The sequence below is a fragment of the Xiphophorus couchianus genome, chromosome 13 (genome assembly GCF_001444195.1).
Source record: "Xiphophorus couchianus chromosome 13, X_couchianus-1.0, whole genome shotgun sequence".
NCBI lineage: Eukaryota > Metazoa > Chordata > Actinopteri > Cyprinodontiformes > Poeciliidae > Xiphophorus > Xiphophorus couchianus.
The window spans coordinates 12767170-12788196 of NC_040240.1; the positions used below are offsets into that span (position 1 = coordinate 12767170).

Consider the following 21027-nt stretch of genomic DNA (forward strand, 5'->3'; position numbering starts at 1 on the left):
CAAATTAAAAATCTAGGAAATCCAGGTCTGCATAAAAGATCAAATTCAACGCAGCAAACATTAAATCTCTACTGACTCCACATGCAAAAAAAAAAAAGCCGCAACTGAGAAGTCATATTTTTTTAATGTGATGGTTTCTCCCTTGCTAATACCAGCCTGGCACATCTCGCAAAAAGAGAGAAGGGGGGGGGGGGGGGGGGGAGACACAGGTACAATTTTTAATAAACAGCTGCCAAAAAGTCTTTATTCAGTCATAACGGTATGCTGCAGAATGAGTCTCTCTGCAGAAAGTCTAAACTGTAATAACACCAGGAAACGCGAAAACGTAAAACACAGCTTACAACAAGAGAGATGGCAGTTTCTACACACAGAGATCACAGGAATAAAAACATTACAGTTAACAGTCAGTCAGATTCTTCTCATGTAGAAAAGGAAAATCTTCATATACTGATAGAATCCGTTTTATAATGTGGGAAAGAATATAAGGAAATGTCAGAGGTGCAGTAGAACATACATTTTGTGAAAGAGAAGGTATATATTGCAGATATTTCTGTACGTTGGTTTGATAAATATATCCGGACTGACTCAGTGTGTGACACTGACGGCTGCTAGTGTGTGTGGGTGTGTGTGTGGGTGTGTGTGTGTGTGTGTGTTACAGAGACATAGACCATTTAAAATGTGCAGAAAGCGAACATTCAGTTCAAACATGGCTTTGTGTGTGTGAGGTCCAAATCCCAAATGTACTATTTGGGATACATTTTGATGTTTTTTTTTTAGTTTTATTTTTTTGGAAACTAACTGCTGAGGTAAAAGTGAGGGTTGATGCCAAACTCATATCTGAACGTCAGCTTTGCAGAGGTGGCTCAGCATTAAGAGGTCAAAAGGTGGAAAATAGTTTTATCAGTTCTAACTCACCATTTTCTTATAAAGATTATTCTTTTTTATATATATTATTATTCTAGATTAAGTCAAAATCTGAAAACACAATGAGAGCAGTGGTGCTGCCAGTCCTTCCTAGATGCTCTGTTCTCCATTTGACTTATTTAGGGTTTAAAACAGATTCATCAGCAGATGGATTACTATATTCCAAAGCGATAAAGTGCCGATATAAACCTGTTAAACTGGAGACAAGCTTTATTTCTCATCTAAAGCTTTGAGAAACTAATCCTGATGTTTCCTCTAAACGTCCTTCATTCAAGACTAGTTTTAAAGATCCAAGAATTGTAGGAACAGATTGTCTTAATAGCCACACCAGACCTTGTAAAAATAAAGTTCTCTAAACTTTACTTTAATCAACATATTAACTTCGTAGAAATGACAAACTGCTGCACCTTAAAAAAAAAACAAAAAAAAACACAGAACCATAAGTACCCAGCGCTGTCTGAGAATATTTATCCAATAATAAAGAACACACAATCATAAGTGTTCAACTTTTCTACATTTTCTCACAACAAACATCTACGGGATCAGTATTTTAGGTTGCAGAATAAGACAGAGACGTGCATAAAGGAAACATCTGGGAAGTGTGCTGTATTCCGCCCCTTTACTCTAACAACCTTAAATAAAAATCTAGTGCAAGAAATTCGCTTCACAGGTTAAGACCAAGGGCCATCGCTGAGGGGAAGGGCAATCAGAATAACAATCTACTTTACTGATCCCCGAAAGGAAATTGCTCATTTGTTGAGAAGCTACTCCATCCAAAAATGTCAAACATTAGCAATATAACCATAAGTAAAATAACTATACTAATAAAACCTTACAGCCTCTTTTCAGGGTTCACCTCACCTCTCAGCCAGAAATTGCATAAAGAATAACCTAATGTAAACTTAATACATTTTTTTTTTTAGATATTATTTAGTTAATCCACTGTTTTGAAAGAAAAACAAAAATCTTAGTTGAATTTAAAGCAATCTCATGTTGTGTTAAACTTTCTTTTGCCAACCTTAAACTTGTTGCACAGAATCCAGGAATCGGACAGCAGCGATTAAGGCCAGCTGACCTTACAGATTGAGCCTGCTATAATAAAACCCAAACTGAGCTCCCTGCTCGCTGAGGCCTGAAGTCCTCTCCATGCCTTCATGCTGCTGCTTAGAAGCAAATCTCATCAGTCCAGAGAAGCAACCAGAGCTCCTCCGTCCAGCTCTTATCTCGGTCCCTGGTTTGAGGGCGTTGCTCTGCAGCTATCCATGTTTATGATGATTAGTCACACTGGCTGGTACGCTCGTGCTCACGGCGGGCTTTTGTGCGCGACGAAAAACAAACAGGAGGAGGTGTGAATGTTGCATTGAGCAGATGGGTCGTACCTCGGGAGGCCACAGGAGCGACTCCCCGCGTCACGGTAAGGCTCGCAGCTTTAAGCAGAGCTCCTCAACCCAGACATGAGCAGCTTCCATGTCATCCCAGGGTGAGACCCGAAGCCGCAGGGACATTTGTCAAGCGGCGAGGGAACAAACCGCTCTGACAGCAAGACATCATGTCCAAGTGCGAGTGTTTGTCTGAGATGGTGAAGCTCTGGAGCCCAGAGATCTTCATACGGTCCTTTTTGCATATTTATTCAGTTTTAGCTTTTTTGTTGTTGTTGTTGTCACACTTGCATGGTGCAGATCTTCAACCAATATCATAATATCCTTAATATCATAAATAACCTGACTAAATACGATAATCAAGTCTCTGATGATGATTTTGATATGAAGAGGGAAAAAATAAACAAACTGGAAGAAAAAAAAAAACCAAAACAATTTTTACCTCACCACAAAACATTCCTTGAGATTCAAAATCTTTTTTTTTTTTTTCGTAAGTGGGTTGTGACAAAGACTACCAAAACAATTTGAGACCATTTTAAACTTTGACAAAAACGGTCCAAAAAAAAAGCAAAAATATCCAGTGATTGGAAATGAAATACCATGTTGATATCAGAGGGGAATGAGCAAATAAATTCAAAATTATAGGAACTCAAATAACTCATCAGGACACACGACTGGAGACAACTTCTGTTTCCAAAACGTTCTTAACTACGCTCCCTTATTTTCATCTGTTGCATTAGAAACACAGGAGGGGTCTGCAGGCATTTTATAGCTTTTCTAGTTTCCTCATCTCTTTTTGACGAAGTGTAAAAACAGATGCCACAGCTCCTAAGTGGACGTTTAATATGAAACATTGTCTTTTCCAGGTGCCAGGGAAAATATGTCTAATTTATTTCTGATGTTTTTCAGTCACTCTTCCTAATCTTTATGAATGGTAAACAAACTGTTTGAGATTTTAATTTGCTTGCTTGTGGTTTGGTTTAGAAGATATTTTAGCTTCTCCCTAAGAATACATTTATTCCACTCAACTATCACCACTGCTTTCATTTGAGCATTTCAGAAACACTTTTTGACTCCAGAATTATTTCTTCTTCTTTTTTTTTTTTTTTTTTAAATCCTCCGTTAACGAAACGAGATCCTGAGCTTGTCAGTATGCAATAATACCCGCTCCGCCGTTCTCTACTGACTTCCATCTCTGTGCAACGTCAGATACGTTTGAGTTTGACATTTTCCACCGAATGGGTCACCGAATGCACTGAGCAGGACTGGAGGGAGATAGGCTGCATCTACAGTTAGGGTTGTACAGGTCAGATACACATAGAAAACATTTACATTTCGAGGCTTTCAAAGGATAAAAAAAAAAAAGTCAAATGAAATTGTGCCAAGCTCCTGGAGGGCGGAGAGCAGCCTCCGACTGACAAATTTGCTCAGGGAGGTTTTGTGAAATCCACACGTTTCTGCTTCCCATAATGGCCATGATGGCCTAACAAACTGGAGCAGGCCAGTACGGTTTTAACGTCACAGCTGTTTAAGTCAACCAGTTTTTATCTTTATGCGACACAGAAAATGTAGCTTTTTTTCTTTCTTTTAAACTTAAGCAAAGATGATGAAAGTTCGGATTCGTCAGCACATTTTTGTGGACGTTTTCACACCTTTTCATCCGAAATTTAACGGGGCGTCGATGGAAGGTGTCCTTTCAAAGTGCTTGGGTAAACTTCAACAAAAAATAAAACCATTGTTGTTGTTTTTTTTTCTCTTAACACCAATTATTAGCCGTGGGAGCAGCTGAAGTTGGGCTCAACACCCACACTGAGGCGACACTGGCTGTTCTCAACCCGTTCACGGTGCTACGGCACACATAAAAGACACTTATATAAAGTCACTACTTTACTTATTCGCATGCACATGCAGCATTAAAAATACTTAGACCAGAGTAGTACACCATTTGAAGAGAAAAGTGTAAAAATCCAGTGCGACAGTCATTGAGTTCTTGAGGTCTATGTGATTTTAATTATATATATAAAAAGAAAACAGCCAGTGAGATGATCCTGTCGGAAGAGAGGGACGGTCGCCGCTCTCTGTTGCATATTCAGGTTGAACCCCAGGGAGCTGTGTCACTAATGCCTCTGAAGGAAAACAGCTAATTAATGCTGCATTCAAAGCCAATAATGGAATCAAGGCTGATGAGAGCGGGGCCAGGAGGGGGGGTCTTTTTTCTTCCATTAAAAGCCATTAATGTTCACCCACATTCAACACTGAAAGGGAGAGGAGTCCCGCTCAGGTTCCTGTGGAAGGCGGATCATTTCACCGACTGTTTTGGTGAAGGAAGCTTCCTTGATTTCCCAAACATTCCCGGTGTGCACCACGACATCTCCTCGCACGGTGGTCTACAGAGCCCTTGCGTGAAAGGGAGAGAGAGGAGTCATGTTTGGGAAAACAAAGATGACGATCGCACAGTAAACGACACGTGGAAAATTCATCGTCGTAGTAGTTGAAAAAAAACTACAAGTTTACAAGTTACAGCAAAGAGTAGAAAAGTCACACCCCCAAATATCGTTCTGGAACCAAAAGGAAAGGGAGAGGCCAAAACGGGTCTCCCTCCGTACACAACGCACAAGACGGATTTCTTTGCATCACAAATCTATTGACTCATAGATACAAAATTTTTAAAAAAAAAGCAGAACTCAGACTAGCCAGCACCAGAAACATTCCATCGTCGTCTTCGTCCGTGTGCTGCTGACTGAGCAGGCACACGTCCCACAGTTTCAACACGCAACGTGGTGAAACTCCACCCTTATCAAGGCACATTCAACACTCCTCCAAATATACTCAGACTGAAGATGATCCTGGAGCAACGACACACACAAACACACACACTTCTGGTCATGTTGTTTAGAAAACCTTGAGCACTTTGCTAAAGTTTTGTCACATTACAACCACAAATGTAAAACCGATGTGTGTCACTAAGAAATTCATCTGATCTCTGAAGTCATAAAGTTATAGCTGACCTGGAGGAATCCAATGAGCAATTTGCTATAAGCTACAGGGGACAAAGTGAAACATGTAGAAGATGCTTTGGTCAGAAGAATGCCAAAATTAAACGTATTGGCCAAAATGCAAAATGGGGTGGAAAGCTAGCTCTGCTCATCATCCTGACCGGATCATTTTCTAGGTCAAGCAAGGTAGTTGCAGAATCATGCTGTGGGGATGCTGTCCTTCAGCAGGATCAAGGAATCTAGTCGAGTTAATAGGATGATGGAGGAAGGTAAATAATTAGGAATGTTGGAAGAAAGCGGGTAAAGAAACTTAAACCTTCAATGGAGGTTCACCATCAAGACAACAAAGTCACAGCTATTATTAAATGTTATAGATCAAAGCATATTTGTATATAAAAAAAAATTGTTAAAACCTCATATTATTTTCCCATCAAGCTTAACATTTGTGAGCCACTTTGAGTTGATATATCTCATTAAATTCCAATAGAACAGACTAAAGTTTGAGGTTGAAACGTGACAAAAACTGAAAGGTTCAGGTGTGGATACTTTGCAAAGCTGCGTATAACAAGTGGCAGAAACGACTTTAGTCTCTGTGACTCATTTTCACATTCCTGAATAAACGAGAGAATGAAGAAAACCGAGTAAAAGTGAGAGAGAGACTCTCCTCTTTTCATCGACAGCAACACTTGCACAGGCAGCCAATAAAAAAACACAAACACACAATGACCCATAAAGATGGCAGGCGGAAAACCTGACCATCACATGACTTCGAACTCCTGCAGAGCGCCACCTGTTGCCAGCCTGCAGAAAGCAGGAAGCTCTGTGTGCAGGGAGGCAGATAAAGATGCCTCGGACGTTTCTTTATCGCCCGCTGGGAGGGGAGGCGGCTGGTTAATCAGCACCCACAGAGCCGAGAGGAACTTCCTCAACAGAACAAAAGTCTCTTCGCCACACCAACCATGAACAACGCAAACAAAGTTTTGAGAGAGTACAGTTCTGGATACTGGTGCACACTGATACTGGTTAGATATACTGCACTACGGCTTATATAGTAGCTTACTGACCTATATACGGATGATACAGGATATATTAAGTGTCAGTTTCTTGTCACGCACAAGTGTTGTCGTGTAGCTAAAGATCAGTTACATAAACCAGGACTCCATATAAAACTGTCAACAACATGAGCTGCAGTTAAAGCCATCGCTGCCCATAATTACATTGGACACATGGCCAGAGTCCACCGTTAACTCAGAAGAGGCGAGTTTTACAACACCCATAAGCACAACAACGCAATCTTTGTTTTATTCTGCGCATAATTCACAGCTCAGCCCTTCATTAGGCAGCACAGAACAACCTGCAGCTCTTTGCAGAAAACAAAACAAAAAAATCTTAAGTATTCAGATTAATCTCGCTGGCCTTCTGATGGCACAGTTTCCTATCGTCCTTGCCAGAAACCCCCCAACCTCCGTCCACAAGATTTGGAGGTTGAGAGATCGCTTTAATATAAATAAATCACATCAGATGCTGTTAGGCATCATTAGAAATATTTTTTGGCCAGGTTTTCCTGAAACAAAGTGAATTATTCAGGAACTCCTACATGCTTCAACATGTTCATCTGATGGTTTGGTAAAACGCCAACAGGACCTGCAATCATGGTCAGAAAAACCAATTTGTTGCAACAAAAGCGAAATAATTCAGACATTCCTGGATGAAAACACTTATTTTATTCTCTCTGGAGCTTTTGACTGCTTCACATGGTCTTCATCAGACGTTTAAGTGCTCTGTTGAGGTTTAACCATGCTATTTGTAGCTTATACTCGTAATAGCCCATATCATTCTGAGAGCTCAAGGCTACAGAATGCATGCAACATCTGCATAGAGGCCTGCAGCAGCCAGTAATGTGATTTTGGCCATTTTAAATGCAACAAAGCCAATAATATTTTAACTTGCAGGTAACAAAGTTTTTTGAGGCAATAACAAAAGTATTTTGCCAAAAACATAACACATTTTTGGCTATTTATTATATTGGTTTGTGTAAAATTTTAAAAATCCTTAGAAAATGTACCGCAGCTAATAATGCTAAAGTCTATCCAATAGTATAGTTCGATGTCTCCAATACGTTTGAAGAGTTTTTGCAGTTTTTTTTAACCATTGGTAAATCAAAAATAGTTGCAGTAAATATTACACTCATATTCATTTATAAAAACTATGCATAATGCAGCACTCTCTTTCCTTTACTGAAGATTGTATGAGCCAGTTTGAGGGATTGTACAAAACCTTGTTTTTGTTAGCTTGGATATGGCAATTAACAATATTACATGTAGAAAAAACTCATGTTAAATTTCTGTTACATGCATCTGGTAGTAAGCGGTTCTAAATTTCAGGAAGAGAATAATTCTTCCAGTTAAAGTGGAGTCTTTCCTCTCCACTGTCGCCATGTGATTGCTCAGTATGGGGGATTGCTGCAAAGTTAACGACTCAGTGCAATCTGCTGGGTTTACCGGGAAGAAACCTTTTACTAAATGGTGTAATAAACTGAACTTAGCTGCACTGTACTATTACTATGACTCAGTTAGAATGAATACTTAAATTTTAATCTGCTTATATGACCACACTGAATTATTTTTGACAAATATTGACAAATTTGTGAAGTAGTGTCAAATAAATAACTGACCTAGATTTGCTACATTTGCAAAGGAATTTTTAAATGCTGTGTGAATAATTAATAGCCAGCCAACAATGTAATGACTTTTCATAAGCTGGCAAAATATTATGTCATTGTCATAATCTAAAATATAGATCACAAGATTGTAACAACAAACTTATTACGTTGCTGGCTTTATTACATTAAAAATACAAAAATGATTACTCTACTCAGTTAAAGTCTTCCTTTTTTCAAATCAAAACACGCTAAGCAATACTCAGGTGCATTTATATATTTTATCCTAGAGAATACTAAAAGTGTATTTTAGAGACGTCTCATGCCTGTACAGTCTTTAAGGCATCAGATTTTGATCCACCGATGAAGACATTGTGTCATAGATCAAAAGCTCAAGAAAATCAAATAAACAAGCCACTAATGAATATTAGTCTCCCTCCAATTTAAGTGCTAAAATGTTTTACTTGTGCCTTAACGCACTTCAGCGTGTCAACATCTGATGGAAAATGATCCGATTACTTTGAACTCCTGTAATCTTCTACACGTGCAAAACATTTTCATAACAAACGTGTCCTTTATTACAGTAGCATAATTTCATACTGCCAATATGTGAAGATATATGTAATCAGGAAGACAGCTCACATTAAGAAAGTTTATCTTAAAATCACTGGCTCTGCAGACCGAGGTTGTCATGAGATGTTAACAATTGTCTGATGAACCAGATCTGAGTTTGTCTAATTATCTTGCTTAAAGACTCAGCCATGACACATTTTCAAATTTCCAACAGTGTCCACCAAGGTTTTAAACGACCATTTCGTGGTATTTAAAACTCTGAACAGTGAGCGTTGAGTATTTATCTCCATTTCTTGTCAAACCAAACTGGGATGATTTCTACTGGAAAAACGCAATCTTAGTCTCTATTGAGACCAAAGCACACCATTCCAGTTCAAGTCCAATGATTTTAGTGCTCTGTGTCAATTATTATTATTATTTCCTCATCCAGTCTTGTTTATTGCGGCTCCAAACTACTCAATTGCTTTGACTGTAGATATGGCCATGTTTAAACAAGCAGCTATTTATTTGGAGCTAATTAGTTTCCAGAGAGATTAGTCTGAAATGCATTTACCTCAATTAATAGGAATGTTCACTTATCTTTCCCATTTTGAAGAGCAGCTAAAAGAAATCAGCCTGCATCACATTACACATCTGAATTTGTCTCACTAAATAAGTATATTTAAATTAAAGGTGTTTTTTTTTTAATTAATTTTTTTCATTCTGAAATAATGCTACTGCAATAAAAGATGAATTTATCTTCAGGCCTTTTCCACATCTTCACTGCGATGTGTGGAGGGCGCCGTAGATTCAGGCTGCGGTCGTCACTGATTTGTGTCCGGACACATCGGCAGGCTTCAGTCAGGGTGTTTTTTATTTTCATGTTCTCTACAGCAATATAACAATGTGTACAAAAATGGAATCGATGCGATCAGAGGGAGAAACAGCACTGCGTGGATATTTATAGCACCTCTGTTTCTCCCCCCGCCGCGGCCACAGCACCAGAACCTCGACCTCAGCGGGCAGAGGCTCGAAAAGCACCGTCAGGCTGGAGCAATCTTTGTGCCGTTGTTGACGAACGACGCTCTCGGCACTGTGAAGCAGGTCGGAAGATTCCAGGAACAAATCCTGGAGTTTCCAGAGGGAGCTGACAAATACATTAGCAAGAGCTCTTTTGAGTTTTATTTGGAACAAACCAAAAATAAACAGTGTTACATTAGCTTAACTTTAGCCAAATCTTGTAAAAACTGAAACATACTAGCGATAATGTCTTGTGAAATTAGCTGCCCGGAAATGCCGCCGCTTCGTTTATATCCAAGCTTTGCCAGCAACTCTGAGGACTGCAGGGACTCGTTCCTGGAACCTGGACTGCGGCTGATGCCAAGTGTTTCCAAACTCGAGTGGAGAAGAACGGAAAAGCACCACAGTGGTGGAGAGAAAGCAGTGGGAAGTACACGAAACAATAATTACAAATTGAAACAAACAAAAAAAGAAACATTTTCAACTCGGCTGCTAACTAAAACATCCATGAACTCAGATTGGACCCGAGCGAAACCGGTGACACTTCGAGAAAGGTGTGCAGCTCCATGCGACTTCGCCTGGAGTTCCTTCAGTTTCCCACGCTTGGATGGAAACACAATTAGACTTCAATCATCTGTGGGTCTGGGATACGTTTAGCGGATTAGTGGGAACATGAAGGAGCACCAAGTGGGTCACACTTAGAGACAACAGCACAACAAACTGAGATTGTAATGAGTTTCCTCCTACAGCCTCCTCAGAAGAACATGAAAATAAAATGAATAAACAGTTTCTATATATTTATATGCATATACATATGAAAAAATAGTGAAAGGAAAACAGCATAAGCTCTTTTGTTTTTCCAGCTTTGAATTTAAATGTTTCTCTTTTTCTGAAACTATATAGATTTGTCCTTTTTTTTTTAAACAATATGTTCACATTGTACAAGGGCGAATGAGCTTTGAAATAATCTAAATGTAACGACAGAAGAAGCACAATGATTCGACATTAAGGCTGAACAGCAAACGTTTCTCACAACCTGTCCTAAAAAAAAAAAAGGATTCAGATGAACCGCTTGATCTATGAGCTTAAAAACAAAACAAGCATAGAGTGATACACAAGACCTCCATATGTACAGAAACAACAGCAAAAAGGACAAAAGTAAGAGCTACGCCTGCAGATGTGGAAGTACAGAATGATAAAATGGCAAATGCGAGTTTATCAGCTGGTGTTGGTTCATAATAACTGGTGTAAAAATGGCTGACAGAAGTGCAAACCAAGATTAGAGCATGAGTTTAAAAAATAAAAAGACACGTAAAGCAGGGCAAACACACAAGAGGAAAAGACGAGGTGCCTGCTTCTCCGACTCTGCGTCTCGTCTTCAACATGTTTGTTTGTGATTCACAACAATGTAATAAAGTTGACCTCGGACCCTACGTTGCCTCTGAGCCAAAATGGAACATGAAATTCAAAGAACAGGTTTTTTTGGGGAAAAGAACATTTCTTCAACTACAATCTGAAGCTTAGACTGTAAATCTGTTTGCATGATGGGAAGTGAGTGGATAAGTGCAGTGCATGGTAAACAACAACCAAGTGACCTAATAGGGTGCCGGTCATTCCACCAGTTTGCCATTTTATACTTTTTTCATTTGACTTTTGCAGGTATGAAAAAGAGCCATCTGCCGTTGAGATGAACTGGGAAAACATAATGGCCAGAATCTGATGATTTGAGCCAGATCGGCCTTGACCAGCGACAAGTCGATTGGAAATGAAAAAAAAATCCTCTTTCTTTCAGAGAACAGTAGCGCTACATGGTCACACTGACAACACCCTTCGGTGTGGAAGTTTCTATAGAGTGACAAAGTCTCGAAACGGTCTTTATTTCAGGAGCAGTGAGATGTTTCAAATCGTCAGAGGAAGCATGAAGACAAAAAAGGTTAACAATTAACCAATTGAACAATGTTCCAGGAAAGAAAACAAGCAGGATTTGCTAAGTGATATGCCGAGGTAACAGCAATGTTTTTAACAATATAAAGCGGGTTCCACAGTCCTTTGTGATCAAATTAAAGATATCTCTTAAAAGGTAAAAAGAAAAAAAAAAGTTTTTATTATGATTGTCACAATGTTTTATACGCAAAGTAACCACATTAAGTTTTGAGGTCTGGGTTGCTAGACACTTCCAGCTTTCCCAACCTTAAGGTGACCTTTATGTCAATTTTTTCCCCAACTTGAAACGTGGACATTTTAACTTCTGAGTAAAATTTGACTAAATAATTAAATTACATCATCATAACTGATAAGAGCTTTTTCCCGTACAACAAACTGTTTTAAAATCGTTTTTCTGTATGACGATTCTTGACATGTGAACTACAGCAGTAATCGCTTTAAAAGATTTTCAAAAGATTTTGCAGCTACTACTGTCTCTCTCTCACACAGTGTGACGTCGCCTCTCATATTTATACAAACAAGTAATGATTAACAATTCACAGAAGAGGCAAGTATTGAAATATTTTGAATTCTTATACATTATTTAATTATAGTTCTCAGAAAGAACTCAAAATCTTGCAACATAGGTATCGACATGTAAAACTTGGCAGAGGCAAGTTGGTGCTTTTAATGTGATGTATAACAATCGCCTTTGGGGTTTAACTTAAATTACTGTATTCTGCTGAAAGGAAATGTAGCTGTGTGAACAGAATAACTATGAGAAGGAGTTATTTTATAGTTATTTTGGTTTGGTCACACTTCATAATCACATTTTCTAAGAGTTTAGTGGCCCAAATAAATAACAGAAGTGCAGCCAATAGAAGTAGAGTGCTATATTTCATAAGGCAAAGATAAATTACTTAATACGAGCATTGAGCATTTTTAAAAAATTGATTATATGTCATTCATTAACATGCCTAACTGACAGAAATCATCTGATAAATGGTTGAACATTTTGTTTATGGGGATGAAATGCCAACATGTAGGTACAAAAATTCTGGTACAAACTAGCAAAGTGGTGAACTGACCCAGAGCTCTTACAACTTTTCCCTTCACTTCTACAAAACGGCGTATGCAACTATGTTGAGTTTTTTTTGTTTGTTTTTTTGCTGTTACATCTCATTCATAGAAACCATTTTAATAAGAAACTGAGTTTACATAGTGGTATAAATCTCTTTTTTTTATAATTAGTGCAATTCTTTTGGTTTTCAGCCCTCCTTGCTTTTGCTTACAGATAATAAAGATGCACCTTTGTAGCATTTGTAAACAAGGTTTCCCGTTTCAGCGGTTCCCTTTGGAAAACTGCAAAATGGACTGGAGGGAGAGGGTTACTTATCTCTGCATCTGGTGAAAACATGTTGCTCTTTTTATGGTGCGACTCCAAGAGCTGCCAGGGAGTTGTTTTTTAGAACGGGTTTTTGTTTAAAATCTTCCGTTTGATCCCATTAAAACGAGAGCAGAAGCAGCATGCTTAAAACAAGAAGTAAACATGGCACAGCAACAAAAGCCCCTCCAAAAAACCCAACAAAAAAATAAAAAAAACAACCCATGAACAACATGACAGAGGAAAGAGGTTTTGGTACAAAGTTCAGAAGCTGCTGAGATGGAAGCGGCTCCATCTCAGCAGCTTAAACCCGACGTTTAAGCTGCTGGTTCTTTCACTTTGAGAATCACATCCCTGAACAACAGGAAGGAAATGACTTGAATAGGCAGGTTATTGTTTAAGTGTGATGTGGTCCGTCTGTTTTCCCTGACTTAAGTTTGCATTGATCATTCACCTTGTGTGTGTCTCTCGCTTCCTTCTCGTTCCCGCCTTTTATCCAATCCCCTTGTGTTCCCGTGGAGTGCTGAAGGAACAGGAATGATTGTGACGTCGGTGATAGAATATGACCTCAAAACGTCCAGAAATGAATCAAAACGAGGGCAAGGGTTGAAAGAACAAAATAAAAAAATTAATTCTCCTCCAATGTTCTTCTTTTGGATAGAAAAGTAAAAGTCTTCTTTTGAATCTTTTTATTATAACACAAAAACACTTTTTGGTCTTTTTTTTTTTGTTTGTTTTTCCTCGATTGCTTCTTAGACAAGACTCTCCATTTAAAACCAGAGCTGTACAAAACTAGAAAGATGCAACACTGAACCCGACATGAAAAGATCTATTTTTACACCGCTTAGCTGCACTGGGGTTTCCCTTTCACTGGGAATGACGGGAATGGTGGAGGCAGAATTAGGAATCCTGGACACAACCGGGAAAAAACAAAAGGGAAAAAAAGAAAGAAAGAGAAGCCGCTCTGCCATCCTTCATTTGCCTCCGCTGCTGGAAGGGATTCGTTAACGTGGAAGAGGGGCCGGAGCTTGACGGATAGTTGCGATTCTGGGCTGCAGAAAGACCAAGTGCATGCAAAATGAAGCCCCCTCGCTCCACATTTCTCTGGCCGACAGCTACGGCGCCTGCTGCTGAGGCGTTGCATTGGTCGGCTGGGATCAGTCGGTGAATCTCTGACAGGCTTTCTTCCAGCGGCAGGCGGTGCACCACATGTCGCGGTTTTCCATCCCGTACACCTTACGGCACTTCTTCCCCTCGCCGCGCACTTTCCGGCTGGGGAGGTGACAAATGGAAACAACCCAAAAAAGGTCATGATGTGGTGAAGTAAACAATTAAGATCCATTGTGCTAATGTGCAAAATAATTTTCGTAACAGGCAGCAAACCGGACTCTTTGAGGTGCATTTTTTTTTTGCAGATAATGAGCAGCGAGGGTCCGGTACCTGAGAGCAGTGGTCGCTCTAGGAGGGGACGAAAGGACGGCGATGGTCTGGGACCGCTGCTCTCCAAATCCTTGGCTTTTAGTGGGAGACACCTGGACAGAGGACACAGAAACTTAATCATGTGAAGTGAAAGGTTAAAAAAAATCAACAGAAATATTTTAACACCAAAAATTGGATTGCATTTAATTGCAAAATCCTCCCAGTGTCACACCTCTAAAAATTACTTTGAAATTAAAGTTACCAAAGCATTTTAGTAGCTTTTATTAACTTTAAGTGATCCCTTTTTCCCTGGCTATAAATTTTTCTTTGTAAATACAAATAAATTTCCCAGTTTGTTTTTTGTGCTACTCTGTTAAACCATTTCAAAATCCCCATGTTTCATAAACCCAGTTTTACAGATTTTTCTGCATAAGTTTCAAAAACATTATGACAAAATACTCATCAGTTTTTGTAAAAAAAAAAAGAAAAAAGAAGTGTATTCTCCATTTTCTTTTTGCCTTAAAGTTAAAAAAATCATTAAGACTTCAAAACATCTGGACTAGACTGTCACCTTTTGTAAGACCTTCAAAAAATCTAAATGATAAAACATTAGGTGAAAAATTCAGCAAACTAAGAAACAAAGACATTTTCAGATATTAAATGCATTGTCTTTAAAATTATGGAACAAGACATGAAATCAGAAAAGTCTAACATTTTTCTATCCTCATTCTGCGGGCGGAGTCAATGTACTTTGAAGGCTGTATAAATAAACGTCGACATTCCCTCACCGTGTTTCCTGTGAAGGTGACGGGAGGAGACTGCCAGGAGATGCTGAAGCTGGAGCTGTTGGTTGGAGTGAAACTGGTGGAGGACGAGTTGCTGCTGCTGGAGGGGATGGACACCGGAGCTGTGGCCTAAAGGATGAGATTCAAATGTTTTAATGTTTTCATGCGATGTTGTAAGTCAAACGTTTTCTCTTCATTTCGTTTAACAGCTAATATTTCCTCGCCTGATAGGCGTGGTCCGTGTGGATGAGGTAGAGAGCGCTTGGAGCGGAGCGGCTGAGCGGGGTGGTGCCGCCGGGGTGAGGCTCCTTGGAGTCGGACGGGTGGGCGGGTCGGTGGGAGTCCGGCTGGTGGTTGAGAGGGGCCAGAGGAGACGGGGGCGGCGGTGGGGGAGAGATGACGGAGGAGGACACAGGCGACAGGCTGCTCAGCCCGTCGGCAACGGAATCCGTGTTGAGCTTGATTTCTGTGTAGTAGAAATCCTCCTCGCCGTCGCTGCAGTCTGAATCACAGTTACGCCTAAAAAAGTGACGCGTAAAGATTTAGAAAAGCATGTCAGTGAAATCTAATGTCAATTCACGCGTCAACATCTTATCTTTCATTCTCTCCGTTTTCCCGTGATTTCTCACTACATGACCAGGAGTTTTTATGCCAGTCCATAAAGAGTGACTATTTAGCATCTGTGTGACTCATAGAGCCACAATGAGAGCTGTGGGTAACTAAAGTTAGTGAATGCTGGTGTCTTACCCCAGGTGGATGGTGCGGATGTGTCTCTGGATGCCTGCAGTGGTACTCAGCACCTTGCCACAATTCTTCCACAGGCACTTGAACATCACCTTCATGGAGTTCTGCAGGAAACGCAAAACAGAAACGTGTTAATTCAGATTAAAGTGATAATCTGACCTTAAAAGTTGACTTTTGAAGTACAGATGAAAAAGCAGCATAAAGCCGTGGATTATTGACTCTGCCAGTAGCACAGACTAAATTCATTTACCTAAAACAAATAATAAACTTTAATTGATATTTGTTGCAGAACAGATATTGCATTTGGAGGCAGGAACAATTAAACCAGGACTAAACCAGGACTAAAGCAGAGTCAATAAAGTGAAACTCTACCCACTCTGCCTCTGAAAGAAGTCCTCAAAAATCATCCAACAGCAGCCTCTTGCTGATGTTTTATGAAAGTGTATGACTATGCAATATGAAAAGACTAGATGGGTTTAACCATCTAGTCTTGGGCAAGAAGGAAACCTTGATCCTGTGAGAAAAACATGAAGGGCTCAATTTCGCCAGAGAGAATGTAAACAAAGACCTGGACTTCTGGATTATTGTCTCTGGACAGATGAGTCTAAAAACTGAACTGAAGACATGTTTGGCATAAAACAACACAGAATAAAAAAATATGCGACGTATTTTTTTGACAGAAATTTATTCCTCCATGGCCACAAAAATGTTTTTCTTGTTTTTTCTATTAATACTGTTTTTCGTTTAGTGAGTCAAACCAGGTTAGTTTCGGTACTGTAATTAAATCTCTCTATTTTCCTAAATTAAATGTGAAAAATATACTGGACATCAATATGTGAACATTTCTTTAAAAAATACAAATATTGGGGCGTGCTGTGGTGGCGCAGGGGGTTAGCACGCCCCGCGTTTGGAGGCCTTAGTCCTCGACGCGGACGTCGCGGGTTCGACTCCCGGTCCCGACGACCTTTACCGCATGTCTTCCCCCCTCTACTCACCCTCCTTCCTGTCTGCCTACTGTACAAAAAATACGAGCCACTAGCGCCGCGAAAACTCTTCGGAGAAAAAAGAAAAGAAAAAAAAAAGTAAAAAAAAAACAACAAATATTTAGGTTGTCCTAATTATTTTACAAAAGTATAATAATAATCAGTTTGGTTCATTTTATAATTGCTGGGAACAATAGTATTTTCTCTGCTCGAACATGGAGGTCTTATGTCTAATAGTAACTCCACTGTTGTTTAGGTCACACTGAGTCAGGAAGGAGCTGCAACAACGATAAAACAACCTCTCAAACTTTGAACTAGTGATTAATCGGTCTCTCTGCTAATCAGGATGACAATTTCCCTTTACTGACTTAATCTCCATGCGCTGATTCTTCCAGGGCATCAACCGTTAACCATTTCACAACGACGGCAACCAGAAAATAAATAAGTAAAAATTGCAGACACATCTGTATTGCAGGCAACCTTGCCTGTGGATATGATAAAAGACGAAGGTTTTAATTAGACCTGGATTGTGTTTCCCCCATTGCAAGGCAGATTAAAGAACAAATCAACTTAAAATGAGTTAAACGTAAAAAGAAATCTTTAGCAGCTGCAAGAACCAAACGTATGGCTGCTCTGCTCTCAAAAAAAGATCCGACTTGGTCGTCATTTATTTTTTATGTGCACACCAAAATTGTGGAGACAATAAATTATTTACATACGTTACACTGAGCAAACATGTGGTCCAACACTTATGTTACCAACAAACATATGTCTTTCTTCTGAAACCTCAAAACAGAAACATGGATTTTAAACCAAATTTCTCCTCAGTCTGAGTCGAAGCTGCTGTGTTCTTTACAACATGCTGTTTATCTGTCTGCCTTTGACATATGGGGAGATGTTTGTTTTCGTTGCCTCTGTAATTCAAAACAGACTTAACATTCCTTCAACCCTGAATCAAAAAAAAAAAAATGAAGGAGGGCTGGGGTTGGATAAGCAACTTCACCATGCAAACATTTGCCTCTCAAATATCCGTCACTGGATACACAAGCCACTTGTTAATCTAAACATTGTGGTGTTTAAGTGTTATTGATATTAAAGAACAGCATTTTTAATAGAATATTACAGAAATTGCAGTGAAATTAGCTGGTTAAAGGCAGGTGAAAAAGGCCTGCCAGACATAAGATTTCTCCTTGTGCAGATGATATTTCACTTTTTTATTTGAAATCCCTATTTCAAGCCTCAATGAAACCAAAGCAAAAATGGTTCAAGACACAGAAACTCATTTGGAAGTGCTGGGGTCATGACTGGGTTTTTCCCTACAGCCTCAAGCTCCGGATAGCAACTGAAGGAATGAGATCGCCAACAGAAACGACTGAAACAGGTTTCCTCCACAAAGTGTCTCCCTTAGAGATAAGGTGTGAAGCTCAGAGTAGAGCCGCGGCTGCTCCATATCAAGAGGAGCCAGTTGAAATGGTTGAGGCATCTGGCCTCCTGGACGCCTCCCTGGTGAGGTGTTATGGACACGTCCCAGCAGGAGGAGACCAAGAGGAAGAACCAAGACACGCTGGAGAGACTGTTTCTCGCCTGGCCTGGGAATGCTTTGGGATTCCCCCGGAGGATCTGGCCCAAGCGGCTGGGGACAGGGAAGTCTGCTTCTCCCTGCTTAGGCTGCTTCCCCCGTGCGCCGACCCCGGATAAGACGAAGACAATGGACGGATGGATTCAGTCAAGGACATGTCCCTCGTCTCATTATTAGGTTCTTCTCTCTCTCTGCCTGTGGATAAAACTACAGTCAAACTACTTTCACTGAACAAAAGATTTCACCCTGCACACCGCTTCATCTATTCATGAAGCGATGCTGGACACGATTCAGCCGGTGTGCTGCTGTCTTTCGTTCATTTGCTGTAATTACATCACTGGTTTCCCCTGAGAGACTGTTTATTGTTTTCATGCAGAAAGAAAAAAGCCCCTCAGAGTTTCCCTCCCTGCTCTTCTGTCAATCAAACTTTTGTTAAAGAGTCTGATTTCATTTTGACAAGATGCCCTCCCCCGGCTACACACAAACACTTCATAGCAGAAATGCAAGGGCATGGCAATCATCTGTCCCCCGAGCATTGTTTTGTCTTGACTGTGTTGTGTGTTACGGAGTGTGTGCTCCTGAAGAAACCCTTCACAGTTAATTAATCAGGGGCTTCAAGTGGTATTGTGCTGCCAAGAGAAAAAGACCACAGGAGGTGAACACAGATTATCTGCTGTGAAGCCTCACCGCTACATATACCACAGGGCGGTGAAAAACAATTTGATTTATAGAAAAACACAAATTCTACAGTCAGGCAAAGGTAACCTGAGTTAAGAAGGAAAAGAAGAGGATTTCAACTGATGGTTTTTACTTATCAAGGGTAAAAAAGCTATCCAAGCCAAACATTAACCTCGGTTTTCCTTAACAGTTTGACAGAACTGAGCATACCTGTAGACGGTAAATACTTTTCACAGCTTGTATAAGTGCATCTTCCCTTATGCTCAAACTCCTCCAAGTTCTTGTTTAACTTTTCATCTGAGACCTTCAGAAATCTTCAGCTTTTCCCATTTCTAAAAGTTTTTCCACCTCCCACCGAGACCAAATCCATCAGTGCCAAAACTCCAAGAGGGGACATGAAGCCAGAATGATCTTTTGTGTTTCTCTGTTACAGATATAAAAATCATTAAAAGGTGCAATGGGGCGACTGAGAGGGAAAGGAGAGCAGTAAAAATGAAGAGTGAAAGTCTTCATTTTCACATTTTCACGCGACGAACATAAGGAGGTAAAGAAAAATTGCAGTGAAAGAGCAGGACAGGAAGAAGGAAAGGAAGCAGAAACGAGAGACAGATGGACAATCATGTCAGGGAAGCGGAACATAGCAGCACCGATAAGAGGCGGAAGCACAACACGACGTATACCTGAGAAATAATAAGTGACAGTGAGCTGTCAGGATGAGTGAAAATGAGACAAAATGAAATGATGGGTGAGAAAAAGAGCACTGTGTGTTTGTGTGTGTGTGTGTGTGTGTGTGTGTGTGTGTGTGTGTGTGTGTGTGTGTGAAAAAAAGCAGTATGTTTCATCTTGTTCCGTCCCTCAGAATGTGGATCAAAATCAGGCTGAATAATAACACTGATGTGTAGAGGAGATGTCCATCTGGCAGGCGGCAACTCAGAGTTCCTGCTCTTTCGTCTTCTATTAGATCAACAATGTCTTAAAATGAAATAAAAAACACATTTTCTCTTTAATTATGCCCTCCATCTGGACTCTATAGTCATCCACACCCACACTTAACAAAAAAAAAGTGGTTTTTCAGAGGAAAAGCTGTTTTGTTTAACTTCTACACCATCTTATTATTTGGGCTTGTTTCACAGTCGCAGAACCTGAGGAACTTGACATTATTAAGTAGATACAGAATTCCTGTTTGGACATAATTGCTTAATAATGAAGCAATCTGTCTGAGAGAAGCTTAGATGGAACTTGTTCAACTACAGCCCAATGATCCCAAAAAACAGCAACAGATCGCAGCAAAATGGCTGAGAAAGAAGCAAATTGAGGTGTTGGAATTACTCAAAGTCCAGAATAAAAGAAGAAACAAATGTCTGCAAATCTCAGAGCTGCAGTAATGTTGGATCAAACTGTCGCTGTAAATGTTGTTTGTAGTTACTGCTGTTAAATGTGGTTGTATCATTTGATGACTTAATCACTTGCCTAATAAATATTACATGGTGGAATCTGTTGTGTGTTATAGGAAACTTTAGAGCTTAAAAGTTAGTTAATGATCATTTTCATTATGTCCTGACATAAGGGTGTATTTTCTTTCCCCCTCTGCTGTATTTGATGTTAGGACAATAACTTACATCAAAAGTAGTTTTAATCCATTTATTTTCTTGCATTTCAGCTTCTGAGCTGATTTAGTGAACTCACCTTGCGCTTGCGCGGGATGGGCTCATCGAACAGCAGACTGCTGCCGTCCTGCTCGTCCAGGCTCGGGTCCTCCACCCCCGGCGGGTTGGACCCCACGCCGCCCACACTTGGCACACGGAAGGGCTTGAAGCTGTCAGCTGAGAGCGGCGGCGAAGGCGTGGACGGATTGGACTGGTCGCTGGGCGCGGACCAGCTCCAGTAGCCTCCTGAGGAACTGTTGCTGGACGGGGTGAAGGGTCCAGCGGAGCCGTTGTCCTTCCACGAACCGCTGAGGCCCTCTGCGGAGATGGACGTGGAGAGACGGAGGAGGACAGGG

General features: G+C 40.2%; 1 protein-coding gene across 2 annotated transcripts in view; it reads right to left on the reverse strand.

The window, feature by feature from the left end:
* Positions 1-213: 213 nt before the first annotated feature.
* Positions 214-21027, reverse strand: part of znf704 (zinc finger protein 704) — a 65325-nt gene continuing 44511 nt past the window's right edge. For both annotated transcript variants that reach the window (XM_028037052.1, XM_028037051.1), the window contains exons 4-9: positions 20712-20989; positions 15789-15889; positions 15266-15560; positions 15045-15170; positions 14278-14369; positions 214-14109 (exon numbers count right to left, since the gene is read on the reverse strand). In XM_028037052.1, coding sequence (XP_027892853.1) covers positions 13995-14109; positions 14278-14369; positions 15045-15170; positions 15266-15560; positions 15789-15889; positions 20712-20989 — 1007 coding nt within the window. In that variant the 3' untranslated portion in view covers positions 214-13994. The remainder of the gene's footprint in view (positions 14110-14277; positions 14370-15044; positions 15171-15265; positions 15561-15788; positions 15890-20711; positions 20990-21027) is intronic.